The 18,360-nt window shown below is 36.9% G+C and overlaps 1 protein-coding gene and 1 pseudogene across 6 annotated transcripts in view; one reads left to right on the top strand and one right to left on the bottom strand.

The window, feature by feature from the left end:
* EMSY (EMSY transcriptional repressor, BRCA2 interacting) overlaps nt 1-18,360 on the bottom strand; it is a 90,395-nt gene that overhangs the window by 54,605 nt on the left and 17,430 nt on the right. For 5 of the 6 annotated variants that reach the window (XM_056115907.1, XM_056115908.1, XM_056115909.1 and 2 more), the window contains 4 exons: nt 15,370-15,545; nt 13,472-13,624; nt 10,777-11,036; nt 342-618 (listed from right to left, as the gene is read on the bottom strand). In XM_056115907.1, coding sequence (XP_055971882.1) covers nt 342-618; nt 10,777-11,036; nt 13,472-13,624; nt 15,370-15,545 — 866 coding nt within the window. The remainder of the gene's footprint in view (nt 1-341; nt 619-10,776; nt 11,037-13,471; nt 13,625-15,369; nt 15,546-18,360) is intronic. The other variant, XM_056115906.1, reaches the window with a different exon arrangement.
* LOC130025376 (60S ribosomal protein L27a-like) lies at nt 12,471-13,011 on the top strand (annotated as a pseudogene).

The following is an 18,360-nucleotide window of genomic DNA, read 5'->3' as shown; positions in this document are numbered from 1 at the left end:
TAGTAGAACGTTTTAAACTTTTCATTAGTAAATTTAACCACGCTAACACATGTGTATCTTATTTTAAATTTCTTTTTAAGAATATTTAGCCTACATTTGGTAACTGGCAATTGCTTGTGACTAGGCACTATCCAACAGAAACCCTGAGATAAGCTTATTAAAGCAAAAGGAGCAATCCAACTACTAGTGTCCTTCTCAAAATAGAGGAGAGAGTGGTACTGATCTAACTATGGAGACCATTTAACTGTGGACACAAGGCAAAAACAAACAAACAGAGAAGTTTCCTTTAAAATTCCCACTCACTACAGGAACAGAATTACCTGAATCACTGCACCACTCACCTTGTGCTACTGTGGACATGACCACGGATGGTGTGGAAGATACGACAGCTGTGACTGCAACTGTATTGGGAATAGGTGATGGTGTAGAACTGCTGCTGCCACTGCTGCAACTACTGACCAAAGAGGACTGTGAAGCAGTTATAACCACTGGTGGCTTCTGGGTTGTGGAAGCAATGACTGATGTTGGTACAAGCTTAGTAACTGCTGCATAGTTATGGGATTTGGAGAGAATGTTGGGCACGAAGGTTGAGCTTGGTGATGTGGTCACTATAATAACCTAGGGAAGAAAAAATAGGTTATTTACATGTAACTACTCGCCAGGGATATTTCAGGACTAACAACTTCATAGATCATTCAAAATTAGCTTATAAAACATGAAAAAAACAATTTGCAAAGAGGAATACACAACTGAGAATACATGTAAACATTTTTTTACTTGTAATCATCAAAACCAATGTAAAAGAAATTATTTTCCAATCAACTATCTTTAAAGATATTATTCAACACTGAACAAGGTTTAGTGAAGTAATAAGCATTTCAATATACTGCCTAGGGAGTATAACATGGCACGATTTTTCTACAAAGTAATATGGATAATTAATCATTTATAAATATTTGTTGAGCATCTACTATGTGCCAGGCATGGTTCTAGATGCTGGGGAATCTATGAACAAAGCAGAGTTCATATTTTCAAGGAGTCATCTTCTAGCAGAAAAGAGAAACAATAAATTAAAAAAAATAAACCATGTGAAGATAAATGGAAGAGACAATAAAGCAAGGAAGGAAATAAAGGATAATGGGAAAACTAAATGATTTTTTTATATAGTACTCAATGAAGAGCTCTGACAAGACACAACTTGAACAGGAACTAGAAGTAGATGTGTGAACGGTGTTGCTACCGAGATCAAGAGCATCCAGTGGCACAAAGAGCAACAAATACAAACAAGCGTCTACTTCTGAGGTAGAAACAAGCCTGGTATGTTCAAGGAACTGCTAAGATCTAACGAGCATGATTACAATGATAACGGTTGTAAGAGACAGATTCAGCAGAGCAATGGAGGATTAGAAGACATAAGATCATATTGATAGTATATACGACCCTTGCTATAATACGATGAAAAGGGCACTTTCTCTCTATGCCATTTATCACAAAGCTTCATTGCTATTCCTCCAGGAATTCAAAGCTCAAGTTTAACCAAGAGAAAAACATCAGACAAATTCCAATAGTGGGACATCCTACAAAATACATGACTAGTTAGTTCTCCTCAGAACTGGCAAGGTCATCAAAGACAAATAAAGTCTGAGAAACTTTCATGGTCAAGGGGAGCATAATCAGACATGACAATAATATAAACTGGTATCCTAGAACAGAAAAGACAATAGTAAATTCTGAAGAAGTTAGAGTATATCATGAACTTTAGTTATTAGTACTGCTTCACTAACTGATTCATGTATTTTTTTAAATTTTTTAATAATAATGTCAATAATAATGTTAAAATGTCAATAAGGGGAAACTCAATACAGAGTATTTCATCAACTCTGTAATACTATCAATTGTTTTTATAAATCTAACATTCTTCTATAAATCTGAAATCTAGATAAAATATTTTTTAAAAAGCATTACTTTATCAAAGTAGGTGAAAAGCATAACAGGGCCCAGAGTGTAAAACAGGAAGAGCTCTCACAGCAAACCAAGCAGAGACAATAGTGACCAAAAAAAAAATTCAGTAGGCAGGAAAAAGAGAATGCACTAAACGTATTCAAAAGTAAAACCACAAGGATTTGTTCAGAGGTTGATACAAAGAATGGGGCGGTTGGGGGGAATCCCACCCCAAACAGTGAACGAAACCTTCACGTTAGCCAGTATGGCTAAAAAACTGAAGATTAAGGTCAAAGAAGTTCAGAGAGAGGAGAGCAGGATGAAGCGAAGGTGGGATAGATCTTTAATACGAAAGCCAGGATAGCCACAAAAAAAAAAAGAGAGAGGAAAAAAGAGGGGGATTATAAAAGAAAGCAAAGCCAAATCCAATCTGTAAGCTAAAGTAGAAACTTTAGATTCTATATTAAGTAGAAAGTCATGTGAGAATTAAAATTAGAGAAAGAACAAAATCTGGCTTACATTTTAAAAGATCACTCTAGCTTCTTATGTGGTAAGAGGCGTGACTATAAAGAGTGAGAGCAGTAAACAAACTATTGCTGCAAACAGGTAAGAAATGACAACGCTGCCCTGGATTAGAGTGTTAGTAGGGAAATAAAAGAAGAGATCAGATGCAGGTTATTTTGAGAAATAAGAGGACTCGGTATATGGAAATAAGAAAAGGACAGAAGCAAATCCTAACGCGAATGCGCACTAATTTGATTCTCTGAACGATCCTATGCCACAAATACTATTATCCCCATTTTATAGCTGGAAACAAAATATCATTTCTAAATCTGATGTAATTTTGATCTGGGGTGAGTATAATAAGAGATGAGTATTTTTCCCCCCTCTTTCAACAAAATTACCTATACCTACATAGAACAGGATATATTTTGAAAAGAATCTAAATTTAGGGGAGAAATTTTTTTTTCTACTTTTGCATCAATCCTAAAAGCCTGAAGTTAAATAAGCTAGTCAAAATTTATTGACTATGCCTGTATTCGGTACCTATGTCTCAAAGAAGTTTTGACAATATCACTGCTATAATAAATTTTCAGTATTATAAAAAATTAGAAACTGTAAGACCATGTTCATGACTTTAAGAAGTTTAATTATTTGAGAAGTCAAGAGGGAGAAACAAGCCTTGACCAGCAAATGCATCAATAGACTTGACAGCAGATTTCTATTTATGATAAAGGAAATATCTATATGGCACTGACGAAAGAAAGAAAAAAAGAAAGAAAGAGAGAGAGAAAGAAAGAGAGAGAGAGAAAAAAAGAAAGAGAAAAAGAAAAAGAAAACCAACCACCATATACACCAAGTAGACCAATTAGGTAAAAAGACCAGAAATCGAAGGCAAATGAAACAGTGCTTAGATCCTGTTTCTGCCACTGACTAATGGCAGGCCCCAAAACAAACTAAAATCCCTCCGAGGAATTTATTTTTATCTATAAAATGGGGATAATAATATCTACCTTGCAAACCATTACAAGAATTAAATGAGAATGATGTGAAGCATCTAACAGTGCTAGGCACATAGCAGGTGGTCAATATACGTTGGTCAATAAATGGTACTGATTAGTAGCTGATTATTACCACTTAATAAATGTTTAAAGGCTTCCACAAAGCCTTTATAATGAAACCAGTCTATAAATATATTTTAGTGCACTATTTTAGTTCATTTTATTTTAAAAAAAGTCATTTTTTCCAAATTCTGATATTTGAGATTTCAAGGAACTCACAGCTATTCCATAGCCAAATCACTTAGATTGGTAGTTAGGTTTCTCATGTGCCAATTCCAAACTAACAATAGTAGCTTTCTGGAGCACAGTATTTACAAGGACTCTGCAGTGCAGATGAGGACTCACTAAGGCTTGGTAGGAAAGTATCCCACAGTTAATAAACCATGTCTGTCATGGGTTACAGAAGGGAAGTCTGTGTTGAGTATTTGCCATTTCAGTATTAAGCGTGCATATTGATGTCTCACATTCAGACAACAAAATTTCAGTGAAATAAAGACAGGGTATTTAAAAGCATGTCTTAGGCTTAAGATACAAATGATATATTTTTGAAATTTCAGTCCACAAGTTTGACTTTTCATCTGAAAAGATTATCCATAATTAGAGATCCACCTTGAAGAAAATTTACTTGTACTTTAAAGTAACTTATTACAACAGGGCAAATAAAGGGATTTTAAAACCAAGTGAACCAAACAGTGTTTATTCAGGCCATAATTCAAATTACTGACCTTCTAGCACTCACAAAAACGCCTTAAGAGTGCTGGGACTTGCACCCTAAGGATAAAATGAAAAATATCAATCAAGCACATGAAGCATAAAGCTATATTCTGTTGCTCTGTTTATATAAGTGCTGTACCAATGTTATACGTAAAATGAAGGCACCACATTAACACAGGTGGAAATTTTTATACCCTGAAAATATATGACCTACTTGAATTTGAATCAACAGCACTAACTCATAAATAATCACACTTAATGTAAACATCACTTTACCTCAAATAGTTATTATTAAGTTGACTTACAAAGAATTTAGAGAAACCCTAGTTGAATGCAACAGCCTTACAGATATCTTCTGAAAAATTCAATTACCCAGCACATGGAAAATAAAAAGCAAACAAAAATCCCACAGAATTATCTATTGGTCCTACCCATACTCAGCTGGTCCAAAAAACAATAAAGCTGAGTACACACTAAGTAAAAGATTAGTATATTTTACATGTAGAACATCATAGATAATAAAAGTTGTGAAATAAATGAGTTTTATTTTTATTTTAAGTGAATTTTGCTTTCTGCTTTTTAAAACACAGAAGAACAAATTTAAAGCTCTGCGCTTACAATCTCAAGGTAAACGGTTCATACATGACTATGAAAATATATAGTCTCATACCAAGAATGACAAGCTTTACAACCTCAACCATCTATCTGCAAGTGAAGCAGAAGAAAAAAGCAAAAATATTGATAAAGCCAATGAATTAAACGAGACCACCAACTTCAGTTCATTTTTTCTTTTTTCGTTTCTGGGGCCACACCCAGCAGTACTCAGGGGACCATATGTGATGCTGGGGATTAAATCAGGGTCAGTCACATGCCTTCTATACTCAGTCTCTGGCCCCAGGAATTTTTATAAAAATCTAGTAAGAAATTTTGAAAAGAGGATAATGTTAGGTGACATTTCTTGAGCACTTATCATACGCATGGAATAAACACTTTCCATAAATCACCTCTTCTGATTATCCTGATTAACTCTGGGAAATAAATTCTATTATAATCTGTTTTATTTGGAAATGTACGGTCTATGAAGATGTCAAAGTCAGTACTGGAACCAAATAATTTTATTAATTGATTCATTCATTCAATAAATATTAAATAGCACCTTACTATATTCCAACCACTGTTCTTAACACTAGGGAATACAAAGATGAAAATGACAAAATTTCTGCTCTTAGCAAGTTGGCAGTATAGGAGGGAAAGAAGAAAGAAATATGCAATGTGGTATTAATTGAGTTATAAGAAAAAAATAAAACAGGAGATGAATGAGAGGTAGGTACTCTTTTACCGTAACTTTGCTACAATGCAAACAACAAACACTGTCCTCCCGTTGCTCATCGATTTTGCTCAAGCGGGCCCAGTAATGTCTCCATTGTGAGACTTGTTGTTACTGTGTTTGGCATATCGAATACGTCACGGGTAGCTTGCCAGGCTTTGCCGTGCGGGCAATACTCTCGGTAGCTTGCCGAGTTCTCCAAGAGGAACAGAAGAATCGAACCCGGCTCGGCCAGGCTGGTTGCACGCAAGGCAAACACCCTACCGCTGTGCTATCGCTCCAATATTTCTCAAATATCAAATTAAAAGAGTCGATGAGAAATAAGGAAAAGAGAAAAAGTTACTAATAAAGTAAGCTCTTGCAGAGAAAGCAGCTAAAAAATTACAAGGAGGGCTAGACAATAGAGCAGCAGATAAAGAAGGCACTTGCTGGGAACCACATATGGAGAGATCCCGGAGTGCAGAGCCAAGAGTAAGCCATGCGCACAGCTGTGCCCACCCCTCCCCACAAAAAAAAAAAAAAAAGATTACAATAAGCAGACTTAAAGAACTTAAGAGAGCACAGCATGCTGATAGTACCTATAAAATGACTAGCCAAAAAAAAAAAAATCAAACTATGTTATGTGAAAATATAAGGGTTTTTTGTTTTGTTGTTGTTTTTTGGTTCGGTTGGTTTGAGGTGTTTGTTTTGTTTCCAGTTTAGTGGACATAACTGATGGTGCTCGGGACTTAATCCTGGCTCTGTTCTCAGAGATTACTCCTGGTTGTGCTTTGGGAACTGTATGTTGATGCCAGGGATCAGACCTGAGTATCCACATGCAAAGTAAGCGTCTTACCTAGTGTACTAGCTCTCTGGCATGAAATATATGTGTTAGACCTATCTTATGATGTATGAAAAGCATTATTCAAGGGCTGAGGAGATAACTCAAAGGACCAAGCACCTTCTTTACATATGAGAGCCCCAGATTCAACCCATGGCACCATGTGTTTCCATGAACACCACCAGGCGCAACTCTGAAGTAGAACTTGAATGTCAAACCAACCTCTCCTTTCAGGAAAATGTACTATTCAGAGGGTGTGTATTATTCGAAGAGAGTACTACAGATAAGGTGCTTGCTGTCACATGTCTGATACAAATTCAATCCCTGGCACCTCATATGATACCTTGAGGATCATTAGCAATAAACCCTGAGCACAGAGTCAGGATTAAGCCATGAGCAAAGCTGGATGGGTATATACCCAATCCCCCCAAAATTAAGTATTATTCAGAAAGATTATCTTGAAGTCACCAAATACAAATGCAAAACCTGTGGCCAGGCACTTGCCTTATACACAGCTGACCCAGGTTTGATCCCAGGCACCACATCTGGTCCCCTGAGATTACTAGGAGTGATCCCTGAGCACCATCAGATGTGGCCCCAAAACCGATAAACAAAAGTCAAAACTATGTTCAGTTAAACACTTAAAAAGGCACCCAAAGGGTGAGTTACAATTATATGTTCAATTCATTTATTTGAAAAAGCTCACTTTCAGTAACAAATGAATACAGCACTGCTTTCCCAATGCAAATGGGGTTATAATATATATACTTAATTAAATCACCACGAGATACAGAGTTGTTTACGACTGGGCTTCAGTCACACAATGTTTCAACACCTATCCCACTACCAGTGTAGATTTCCCACCACCAATGTCCCCAGTTTCCCTCCCACCCCCACCCCCAACCCTTGCCCCATCCCAGTCTGCCTCTACAATAGACACTTTTCTTCTTTCTCTTTCTTTTTTGGCATTAAGGTTTGCAACACAGGTAAGGCAGCTAGATTTATTATTATTATTTTCTTCCAGACCTTATTTGAAAATATTCAATCTCATTTAATCCTCACAATAATCTTTTCAGATTGGCATTTCTGGGCTGGAGAGATGGTACAAGATTTAAGATGCTTGCTTTGCAAACAGCCACGCCCAGTTCAAATCCTGGGCAGCATATACAGTTCCTGGAATGCCACCAGGATTTATAACTATGCACAAAACCAGGAGTAAATCCTGAATACAGGAGATACGGCCCCAAAACAAAATAAAGGGGGAAAAAAGGTTGGCAAAACTGTTAGCCCACAGATGGGTAAAGAGAAAAACAAATCTATCTCCACTACACTCTGAAGAATTATAGTTCCAACAGAGACCTCATTGACTGGGGGGGGGGGGGACCCGTTTTTGATTGTAACACTATACCATAAGGGCCCTCCCCAGAACAAAAACAGATTTACAAAATAGTCTTACATCAACTATGATCACTTGATAATAAAGAGAACAGTAGCTTTTATTTCATTATGTAATAAGATCTTTCCAAGAAACCCAAGGAATTTCTTTAAATAAAAGTTCTTTAAATAAAAATTATCATGGCGTGCTGGAGCACATATTTTGCCTACAGAAGCCCTGGGTTCAATCCCTGAGCACTAAGCCAGGAGAAGCCCCCAAGTTCCACTGGATAACAGCCCCCAAGACAAAAAAAAAACAAAAATTATGGGCCTGAAGACTTAATGTTAAACAAGGATCTTTAATACAAGAATTTACCTCTACTCCTGCCCCCAAATCCAAATTTGTATGGGGAGTTGGGATTATTTTAAAGGGAAAGAAGTATAAAAATTCTTAAATTCAAAATAAGAAGAATACAAATTAAAGTTTTAGGAAACTGGAAAACAGACAGTAGTAATCAACCAGCACAGTCAAGAAAGTAAAAACACAGATGGCAAAAAAGAACAGAAAACACGACCATCAGAGAGCCCCAGAGAGAAAAAATCCAAGGGAAAAGTAATTCAGAGAACTAAATACTTGTGAAGTGAGAGTCAAAGTAGGACAAGAGAAAGGAAAACCATTTAAGAACTATTCAGACTCTCATTATCTTCCCCCATGAAGGATGACTTCAAATTTAATCTCTGAGAGAAACTGAATCGAAAGGAATCTGATGATATCAGATTGAGAATTCTGAATGCTACTCTGAAAACAGAGAGATTAAGGAAAGTTGATAAACTGAATGGTGAGACTATCCAGTCCTCCCCCTCAACTTATTTCTAAAGTACTGGGAAAATAAGTTCTTAGGCAAAGGATAGAGATTCTTCTCAGAGAGTTCTACTGCATGTGACAACTCCTAAACGTAGAGGAGGATGGGTAGTGTGTGTCTCTCAACCAAACAATCCAGTCAGGTCAACCACAGAAAGTCACCAATCAACATGACCCAATGCACAGAGAGCTTTCTGTCAGCCTTTTAGTGGCCATTTTCATATATAAGCAGACAGAAGGCATTTTAAGGAAACACCGAAATGAAGGAGACATAAACAAAGAGCTTCCAAAGAACTCACAGGAACAAAAGAAACCATTTAAAAATAAATCATAAATATCAGGAAAACATGATTTTATATATATAAAAAAAAGCAGGGTGCTATTTTAAAGAAAACTTTAGAGAATAAGAAAGTAGAAATAAGAAAGTGTCTAAAAATTTAAGATCAAAACTAATTCTATAGTAGTAGAGAAAAAAATTATTTTTATATTTACTATGTACTAGGCTTTATTCTAATTTTGCTTATTTATATTCAGTGTAAAATAGATACACTTTCTCTATTTTCCAAATGAGAAAGTTCCTGTCCAGAATTTTTTTTTTTTTGGGCTTTTTGGATCACACCCAGTGATGCTCAGAAATTACTTCTGGCAGTGCTCAGGGGACCGCACGGGATGCCTGGCTCATGCACTCAGGAATTACTCCTGGTGGTGCTCGGGGGACCATGTGGGATGCTGGGAATGGAACCCGGGTCGGCTGTGTGCAAGGCAAACGCCCTAATCACTACACTATCGCTCCAGCCCCCATGTACAGAATTTATCTTTCCTATAGTCACACAGTAACTGGAAAAACTAGGGTGGGAATCCACAGAGCCTATTTTCAAAATTCAGAATTTTAAATATTACGTTATATGGGGACAGATAGAGAATACAGTGAAAAGGGGAACTGCCTAGCATGTGGCCAACCAGGTTTGATTCCCGTCACTCCATATGTCTCCCAGACCCTTCAGGAGTGATCCCTGAGCACCAAAGCCAGGAGTAAATGCTGAGCACCACAGGTGTTCCTCAAAAACCAAAATAAATAAATAAACACTATAGAAAAAAGAAAACACAAATTTAAAAAATGGATATAATAAAAGGTTCAAAAACCAAAATCAATAACCTGAATAATAGGTGATTCCAAAAGGCAAGACAGAAAAAAGTCAAATAATTCAAGAAATTTTTCAGAATTGAAAGAAATGACAGTAGAATGAAAGGGGTCATCAAATATGCAATTTAACGGATAAAATCAAGACTCCCCACTCAGCAAGGAAAATTACCTTGACATTTCAGAATTCTGAGAGTTACTAACAGTTCTCAAAAAGAAAACAGCATCTGAAGTGAATATGGCACTCAGCTTCTCAAATGCAATACTGGAACTCAGAAACTCAGTACCTTAAAATTTCCAGGGACAATGACTTCTAACCTAGAATATTTTATTTAAACGAAAACGGGAACATAGCCCATCAAAAAATGTAGTTTTTTTACCTACCCTTCCCCCAAGAAGCTAGTAGAGAATGTGCTCCAGCAAATGAGTAAATAAAATCAAGAAGTTGGAAGATCAAAATGATGACAATGAGATCAAAAAAACACAGATATGCAACAAGTTTTGATTGCCACCAGCACACAGATTAGTACTGGGAGTTAGAGGATTCTAATAACATAAAATTGACAGAATGCTGTTGATTTGAACATACTGAAAGAAAAGTTTAAAGATGAATTAATGCCAGGATACAAATTAGAAAAAAATTAAGACAATTATTCAGTGAACCATATCCTTCCATTTCTTCTGTGAAACAATAGAAAATTACTATAGCAAAGTAAAAACTGAGTAAACTTATCTAAATAGAGGTTTAACGTTTATTTTATATTTACAATTTCTCCCCAATTATAACATAGAACAAAAGTCTGAGAAGTAGATCTGTGTTCTTTTGAAAGGCAAGGCTTCTGAGCCTCACCTACTAAAGGCAAAATAATAGTTATTCCCAAAGTTTTCTGTGTACAGTTGAAGAGATGTGAACATTCCCAGCATTATGCCAAGCACATAGTAAGCACTCACTACATTTTTATTAGATCTGAATCATAATGATTAAACGAGAAAAAAAACAGCAAGTGGCAGGCAGGGACTCCCTCTATCACATACCTTCTGTGTTGTTGTGTTTGTTGTCTGTGTTGATGGTTTGGTGAAGGTTATTTTCACAGGAGACATGTGGGGTGGTAAGGAGTTGGCAATACTCTGCATGATGTTGCTCATCTTGGGACTGCCACTCACAGGCACAGTGATCGTCTTTGAGACGGGAACAACAGCCTTTGGAACTTCCTTTAAGACAACAGGGGAGGAACTAGAAGAGTTTGTTCTCCTTCGTTTTCTGGGTTTTTCATCTTCATCTGAACAGCTAACACCTGAAAACCAATGACAATATTGCTATATTTATACCACTCTAACCTTGCATTTGCTACCTTATTTTAAAAATCTTTGTGTCATCAGCCACATTGCACCTCAGCCTACACCAATCCTATCTTCAGAAGTTATCTCTTAATGCCTTCTTTTCTTTCATTAACGTAACAGCCAGTCATGCCTTCTTACCTCCTGCCTCTTTTTCAGTAACAACTTCTTAAAAGGCATCCATACGTCTAATCTTTCCATTTCTATTTTACCCACCACCCAATAATCAGTTATAAAATCACACACATATAGTCATGCCAATACCCTGCCTCACATCTTTTCGTAGTTAGCTCCCTATGCGAGGCAGCATTACGTCATTATCCCGTATCACACAGGTATACAATACACTGTTCCATCCAACCCTGTATGCCTCATACAGGTCTATTCCCTGTTCTCCAGAGTCATTAATCACATTCTATCCATCCGGACTCCCCACGTACTGTTATTCTTTGAGGAATACTTCCTCCCATTAAAAACTACTTCGTTATTCTGCAATTATCATCCTGAAAGATTCTACCTCTTCAATAAAGGTTTCCTTCATCCTCTAAGCAAAGATAATTCATACCTCCTCTGAGCTTATTAAACACTGTGTTCATTCTCTTCAGTATCACTTACCCCATGACAATGAGACTGTAGCTCTAAGCTACAGTCTCCCGTTATTAAGGCTGTTTCCCAAGGGCAATAATTACTGTCTTCTTACTGTGTTTGTCCTCTGGTACCAAGCGCTTCATGTACAAAGTTAGGGGAATGAACGATTATAACCCAAACTAATGTTGTATGTGTAACTTCTGAGAGTAAAGCAACAAATTTCCTATACTTCAAACCATTATGTAATACTTCAGGCTCACTTTCAATGTTTTTTATAAGTCAGTAAATGAATCTCTTTTAGTTACTTTAAAAGACCACCTAGCCGAATCTATAGGAATCAGGTAGAAATTAGTTGCAGAGTCTTAGTTTTTTTCTTTATGTATCCATTTTCTGATCTATTTGAATCAGCTTTTTAAAAATGAAGTGACAAGCATAAAACTTAGCAAAACAGGAAATTTCTACAGAGCAGAGATTTTAAAAGTATACAGCATGACTCATGGAATTGAGAATAAAATATATCTCCCTCACATATTCAGCTTTTAGATCCTAATTTAGATTCTAATTTAAATAAGACTGATGACCGAAAATCATCCTTGTCTAAAACAACAAACTCCATCACTAAGGTTGCAAAGATAACAAGTTTATAACTGTACTGAAAAATATTAAAAATCAAATATTAATATTCTCTAGCTGATATCAAAAGCAAAACAATACAGTCATATTAGACCTAAAAAAAAAAAACAAAGAAAAGAAACTGAACTGGACACCAAGAGTAGATTTCACATGCTTTTTCGTCTCGCCGGCCAACATGCCGTCAAGACTGAGGAAGACCCGAAAAATCAGGGGCCACATGAGCCACGGCCACGGCTGCATCGGCAAGCACCGGAAGCACCCTGGAGGTCAGGATAACACTGGTGGCATGCATCACCACAGGATCAACTTTGACAAATACCATCCAGGTTACTTTGGGAAAGTGGGTATTGAGACATTATCACTTAAAGCTTCAGCCCAACTATCAATCTTGACAAACTGTGAACCTTGGTCAGTGAGCAGACACGGGTTAATGCTGCCAAAAACAAGACTGGAGCAGCTCCTATCATTGATGTGGTGCGATCAGGCTACTACAAAGTTCTCGGGAAGGGAAAGCTCCCGAAGCAGCCTGTCATCGTGAAAGACAAATTCTTCAGCAGAAGAGCTGAGAAGATTAAGAAAGTGGGAGGGGCCTGTTCTGGTAGCTTGAAGTCACCTAAAAGAAGGATCATTGAATGCTACACTGCTTTTCAAAAAAAAAAAAAAAAGAGTAGATTTCACAGTGTAGAATCAGAGGTTAAGAACTGCAAATAAACTTCAAAAAGTTAGTCAACTAGGTATACAGAAGATGAACTACTAAGAACGCTTCACTGAATCTAACAGAAGATATACTGTGTAAAATATTTAAGAAAACATTCATAAGATTACAATTAGTAGAGGAAGCAGCGAATAAATCAAAATAAGCACAATTCCTTCCATTTCTGTTCACATTTCTAATACATGATAAAATAAGTGAAAATTTGAAGGACAGTACTGTTCAAGGAAAATTTCCCAGGGGAAAAAAAGAAGTAATTTCTCAAACCCCAGAACTGATTAAAAAGCAATATATACCTAATCACATGTAAAGAAAGGATTTCTTTAGAACCTTCAAAAGCTAACCACTACTAATAGCCAGTGAACCAATGATTTAATCAGGTGAGGCAAATCTAATCAGAGCCAAAAAACTTCAGCATTTAGCCAAGATGGCCCTGAAAACACTGAGAATATCACTTACTTTTGACATAAACAGTACTTCCACTTGGTAAGACAACTACATTGGAGGCAGGACTGGCAGGTCTTGGAGACTTAACCGTTGCTATGCTGCCACTTGGAACAGGGGTAGAGGTTGGGGTTGACGTGGTACTTGTGTAGGAATAGCAAACCACTACTGAAGGAACGATAAAAAAGTTTGCTGTTAACTTTCACCAAAACTGTCCACGCATACAGAAAAATTATTTTACTGCAGACCAATTTTTGTTTTGTTTTGGGGCCATACCCAGTGATGCTCAGGGACTACTCCCAGTTTATTGTTTGGAGGTCACTCCCAGTGGTGGTCGGGGACCATGAGGTGCCAGGGCTTGAACCTGGGACTCAGCATGCAAACTATGCACTTGAGCCCTTTGAGCTATCTCCCTGGCCTACTGAAGACCAATTTTAACATTATCACATAACCAGAAACTAGAGGCCTGTACTAGGTCCACAGATTAAACATTATTAATAAATATTCCTGAAAATCATCACTTAATTGGGTTTTCCCCAAAATTTTTAACAGCTGTATACAGGTGACATTGCCAAAGGAGCAATTACAAAGAAATCAAGCCTAAAAACATACTGAGAAAAATGAAAGTCATTTTTCATTAGTAACAGCAGTTGGACAACAAATAAACTTACATATCTTTTTGATGGTAACAACACTAGTGATGGAATGGGGGATAATTTTTCGCTAACCACAGAGATTCCAACTGGTGACTGGAGAGAACCAAGGCAAGACCCCTTTATTATAAATTAACTCATTAGTCACCAGCCATCCAAGCACTACAAAAATAACTCAACCAAAGTAAAGACAACATCATATTTCAAAGATGGAGTAACAAGATGCCATGAGGCTACTAGCATCATTTTTTACTGAATTCCATAAACTATGCCAAATTCTTTGCATATATAATCACTAATTCTCACAATATCACATCCACATTTTAAACATGAACAACTAAATTCACAGTTTTTCACAGAAGCTAAGAGACTTGCTGGACGTCACAGAGCAATAGGAAATGGCAAACTAGATTTCAGGCACAGATCCTGACTACTGAAAATCCATATTCTTCCCACTCTATCAGAAAACTGACGGATAGAAATGGTAAAAATGAGAAGGAAAATGCCACTGTCACAATAAACAAAACCTCAGTGGAGAATAAATATATACACTGAAACCTCTATCTCAAAATACTGCTTCCTGTGGTCTAAAACAAACCCTAGCATGCATAATTAAAGAGTACCTCACTGTGAGGAGAGCCCACTGATAGGCGAGAAAAGACAATCCCCTTGAGAGTGGAGCCTGACAACTGCATTATTTTCTATCATTTTTATGTAACATCAAACTAAGCTATTACAGTCCATCCAAAAAACGTGCTCAAATTTAAAATTACTCTTTGGTAGTCTCAGGAGAATTCAAGAATTCTTAAACCATGGGTCAATTAGTACAATAAATTAAAAAAAACCTCTCCATCTGCCAAGCAATCCCTAAAGAATTCAGGACATTGACTAGAGAGGAAGCATATGCCACAGATTCCAGAAGATAGAGAGCTTTATTTCCTAAAGCACCAGTTCAGCGTCTTTCTCCCATAGCTACGTGGCTTCTGTCCCCTTATTTTCCAAGTCCCCCACAAAGGCGTCCGTCCACTTCGAAGATAAACTGATGTCAAAAATTCATTCCACAAGGGTCTTTTACAAATTTGTGATTACTGTACTTCACTCTTGGAACAAAAGGAAGATACCATTTAGGCTGAGCCTAAAATATGAGTTGGTCATTGTTATTTTGCAAGTTCTGAACTCTTAAAAAAATATATAAAATACAAGGTAACTTAAGAATCCGGGAAGAGTATTTTTTTCACACAAGAGTATTTTCCTACTCACCTTCCTTGCTTCCTGTTTCTGCAGGCACTGGAAGAGATGCATTGTGCTGGATAGCTGCATTGGCAACAGCATTAGCTGTTACAGTGAAGGCAGTTTGGGGAACCAGCCGGGGCATCAGTGGCACCAATCGGCGACCTTCAATGGACCATTCTGAGGAGCTATTAGGTCCAGACATACTAAACAAAAAAGAAAATGCTGCTACAAGGGTTCTCAACCACTGAAAATGAATCAAATATATTTTATAAAATACATATAACTTTTTAATCATAAAAGCATTCTTAGTATACAGAAGAGGTTTTATTTTAAGCAAGCAAGATCAAAATGATGGATAATTAAAAGTCAGGAAGATCACATACACTTAGGTTCTTACATTAAGGTTCATATGCTTATTAGATTATCATCTGAATCTTGTAAGGAAGATAATTGAAATTTGTTTCTATGCTTTCTATGTAAAAACCAACACACAATCCATTTGTTTAAATTCGGTGTTATTGATAATGAAACCAATAATTATACTTATAGGACCCAATTTTGTTGCCAAAGAAGAAAGAGGGGCCAGAGTGGATGTACAGTGGATAGGGTGCCTGCCTTGCAAGTGGCCAATCCAGGTTCAACCCTCGGCACACCATATGCTCCCCCGAGCATGACCAGGAGTGATCTCTGAGCTCAGAGCCAGGGGTAACCCCTGAGCACTGCCGGTGTAGCCCCAAAACAAAACCAAAGGAAAAAAAAAGGTAAAGAAGTACTCAAAGTTTTAAAAATCAGGTTTTCTGAAATAATTAAGTTTGGAATTCATTGAACATTATCTAATAACATGATCTAACTGCCTGCATGGCCAGAAGTTCTAAGGCTTTCAAACAAGGGAAACTGAGGCAGTAAACGAGGGAGACTAGGTAGGAGAGACAGAAAAAAACTGAACAGATCACTTCATGTGTCATTAACATGTGTTACATCATCCTTCCTGTAAATAAAGATCAAATACAAGGACAATGGAAGAAATGTGCCACTCTATATTTATACTACTTTCTACTCTTAAGGATTTGAATCTACTCTTCTCCTAAGCAGATACTATTCTGTTTTGCTACTTTAAAGTTAAGCTAATGTATCTCAGAAATCCAGAGGATGATATATGGAGGGGCTACTTCTCTTGACTTGGCTTCACAAAAATAAGTGTATCGCTCTCTCCTCCGGACCAATGATAAACACTGATAAGGTTTAAAATTCAGCCAGAAGCAGGGTCTGGGATGTCGCTCAGTGGTGGAACAAAAGCATAATGGAGACTTGGGCTGGGTCCAAGACAGTTCCTCTCCCATTCCTCTCTCCCCTCTCCCCAAACATACACGAAAGACCCAGAATCAATTTATTCACAAAATCAGAAATATTTCTGAACATTTTCCAAAGGCCGTAATTCTAAAACTAAACCTAGAGTTTGAGACTTTGTATCTTTGGAGGTTGGCTGACTTTTCAGATTTAGTAAACAGATGTGAGTCCTTTTTAATAGACGATGAACTAATGTTAATGATGGTAATAATAGTTAACATCAATTAGGCATCCACTATATATCAAGCATTGTAGGTCTAATAACTCACTACTGTCTTAACAATCATATGAAATTGGTAAAATCGACTCCAATTTATAGATGGGGAAAACTGAGTGACTGAGGGTCACTAATTTGCCTTCAGTCAGTTATCTAATAATTTCTTCAATATCATGCAACTGAAATTATTCATTACATCATTTAAGTAGAAAGTATAAGTTTTCAAATGTATTTTAAGTCTGCTCTAATTTATACTACTTTGACACTAATTACTACCAACTTTCAATAAATGGAACAAATAAATTACACCTCAAGATGGAATTACAGTTGGTTCGGAAAGGAATTTCTAGAGTTAATCCACTGGGTTACTGTGGAAAATCTACCAATTTCCTGTTGGTTTAACAATCTTATTTAAGATAAGAAAAGGAGAGTTCCTAAAACCCTGATATCCTCCTAAAATTGTTATGCTCAAGTCTCCAAGCTGAAACTAGTTCTGTAAAAGAGAATGATTCAAACAAGAGAGACAGAAAGGGCTGTTCAACTGGCTTATTCCTATTTTGCTATCATTTTATTAAACTAATAAATTTCCTTGGTGAGCTTACAAGACAAATAAAGTGCTTTCTACACTTACCTGGTGCATTGTTTAAATGGTGGGAAAAACTATGGAAAATTAACCTTCTGAAACACACGAATAATGCTATTAAAAAAACAATTTGCAGTGTAAAAGACACAACTGCAACTTTCAGAAAGACCTAAAATCCAAATTTCTACTCCTGCAAATGTGTTCCAAACTTTTCTGAATGGAAAATTATAATCATCTTAGAATTTAATCAAAAAAAATTTTTTTACGGGGCTGGAGCGATAGCACTATGGGTAGGGCAGATTCAAGTCTCAGCATCCCTTATGGTCCCCCAAGCACCACCAGGAGTAATTCCTGAGTGCAGAGCCAGGAGTAACCCCTGAGCATCGCTAGGTGTGACCCAAAAAGAAAAAAAAATGTATTTACTTACAAATAAGGACATGGATAATGCATTATTAGATAGAATCATCTAACTTAAACTTTGCAGAATGTTGGAAACATTTCAGTGCTTTCATGGAATGCCTAAGTTAAAATAATATATGAATGACTTTCTATACTGAGTACAGCAAGGGAGCGTGGAAACCCTGCTTCAGCCCCTTTCCAGAGAAATATGATACTAATGAAACCACCCCAAGGCCCTCAGAGGCAGCTTGCAGGGAAGCAGCAAGAAATCCTTATTCTCACACAGAAACTCACACAGCAAGGCGTCCTATTTTGGCTGAAGGGGAAGGGATTAAGAGAACAGTAATTCCAGATATCTACTTTCTCTGTACTCTAGTGATAGTGTGAGAGCAGCCCAATTAAAGATCCTGAAGCCTTCTTAACATTCCAGGTTTTAATACTGCAATATTCTGCTAAATTTCAAAACTGAATC

This window comes from Sorex fumeus, unplaced genomic scaffold, assembly GCF_029834395.1.
Source record: "Sorex fumeus unplaced genomic scaffold, SorFum_2.1 ptg000030l, whole genome shotgun sequence".
Lineage (NCBI taxonomy): Eukaryota > Metazoa > Chordata > Mammalia > Eulipotyphla > Soricidae > Sorex > Sorex fumeus.
The sequence above is the reverse complement of the archived record's forward strand: the minus strand, read 5'-3'. Positions and strand labels throughout refer to the sequence as shown.